Source organism: Brassica napus, chromosome A8, assembly GCF_020379485.1.
Source record: "Brassica napus cultivar Da-Ae chromosome A8, Da-Ae, whole genome shotgun sequence".
NCBI lineage: Eukaryota > Viridiplantae > Streptophyta > Magnoliopsida > Brassicales > Brassicaceae > Brassica > Brassica napus.
In genome coordinates, this window is record NC_063441.1 from 4,945,676 (window position 1) to 4,947,613 (window position 1,938).

General features: G+C 39.9%; 1 protein-coding gene across 1 annotated transcript; it reads left to right on the forward strand.

The window, feature by feature from the left end:
- LOC106349570 (F-box/LRR-repeat protein At2g40920-like) lies at nucleotides 1-1,487 on the forward strand. Its single transcript, XM_013789565.3, has one exon. It carries the CDS (start codon nucleotides 205-207, stop codon nucleotides 1,381-1,383), a length of 1,179 nt encoding a protein of 392 aa, XP_013645019.2. The 5' UTR covers nucleotides 1-204; the 3' UTR covers nucleotides 1,384-1,487.
- The last annotated feature ends 451 nt before the right edge of the window (nucleotides 1,488-1,938 follow it).

Here is a 1,938-nt window from a genome sequence, read left to right on the forward strand (position 1 = left end):
CAAAACTTAATTGGTAGAGTGACTTGTGCTTTAGTATATAGAGGATTATCCTTAATAATAACTATTAAGTATTGTTCTATATATATCTGTGTTAAAACCCTAAACGGCGACTTTTTTTCCTCTCCCTCTATCTGTCGGATTCATTAGCTGCTCTGTCACGTGGGTTTGTCTTTCCCTTTATCGGTGATCCATCATCAGAAGAGAATGAAGAGAAGAAGACTGCAGCAGAGGGAGATTCCTAATGATGTGGTGATGGAGGAGATCCGTGGGAGACTGCCGGCAAAATCTCTGATGAGATTCAAGTGTGTGTCAAAGGTTTGGTCATCGCTTATCAGCTCACGATATTTCAGCAACCGTTTTCTCACAGTCCCAACCAGACCTCGTCCTCGGATTTACATGTGTTTGCAGGATAACAATGACTACAGTAACTCTGTAACACTATCATTGGCTCTAGACACTACTAATCCTAATCGCTTTGTGGTTGACCACAATCTGACCAGCCCTCGGGTGGGAGGCTACGTCTTACAAAATCTTTGTGGCTTCATGTGCTACTCCTTTATAAGCAAGCCGCGGATCTATAACCCTGCCACCCGACAACTTGTCACCTTACCTGCCCCCATCAAATCCCAAACAGAAGAAGACGCATACGGTTACTATTTTGGATATGACCCAGTTATCGACCAGTACAATGTTCTCTGGTCAACTGGTGTCTACGTGAAACATTTGGGAGAGATAAGGTCAGAGCATCGGGTCTTTGTCCTAAAAGCTGGAAGAGAAGGTTCCTGGAAAAAGGCGTCTCCAACTGCACCAGACTTTCTTCCTCACATTCCGGCCAAAAGAGGAATGTGTATTGATGGGGTTATATATTACATGGGTTGGACTGGTAGGTATAATTTAGTGCTTGTGAGCTTCCACATTAGATCCAGAGACTTCAAAATGATCCAAGTACCTCGTAGGGACGGAGATGAAGTGCTTCTAAGGATGAAGAATGTGAGTCTTATAGAGTATGGTGGCAAAGTAACTATCATTGACCAAACCAATCTTAGGGAAAAGGGTAAGCTTGATTTATGGGCTGTGGAAGATGCTGGGAACAAGAACAGCTGGTCAAGGAAAACTATGGTTTTGCAGTCTTCGCAGCTACATTTGGTTATTAATAACATAACTATATACAACATGAAAGGTACAACTCACGATAACAAGGTTTTCTTTATACCAGAGGATATGTTTTCTCCCTTTCACATTCTCTCTTATGACCTTGGAAGCAATGATATGACAAAGATCGAAATAAAAGGAATACCGGACCACTGGTTTAGTATTGATAAATCGACCGTTAACGTGATGTTGATGGATCAGAGTGAGAGTCTCGTGTACTTGGAGACTTGAATTAGACGTTACTTTCTACCTCTCTAATGCATTTTTGTTAATTTTGTTTTGTGTGTTAGACTAAATACACTTCTGTTATTATTAATTGCTGGTTTTATATGATATTTTATAGAGTTTAATCGTGTGTTCTTGTATTGGTATCAAGCACGCACCCTCTTTCGCGTTGTTTTTCGTTAATTATGGTCTTTTAAAACCGTACGTATACGTATTGCCTTTCTTGTTATCTTGTGGTGTGCATAGTAGTGCTTCTCATAGTTGTTTTGGCTGCACCTTTGCATTTGAATGTAACTATGCATGAATTTGAACTCGGATTGCTTTATTTTCTTAGGTCATGTATTATAAGAAAATACGGTATACATGTTTCCACACTTTGTGAACTGCAACATACACGTTTCTACTTTTCGAACTATGAAAGGATCAAATGAGGTGCTTATCAATGCTTCTGCCTGCCAAATACAAGAGCAGCATGGCGATTAAGATCTTGCACTACTAATTCTCATTCTGTGGTTCAAGAATGATTGTCTTACCTGAAAAGTTAAATTAGGCACAATATAA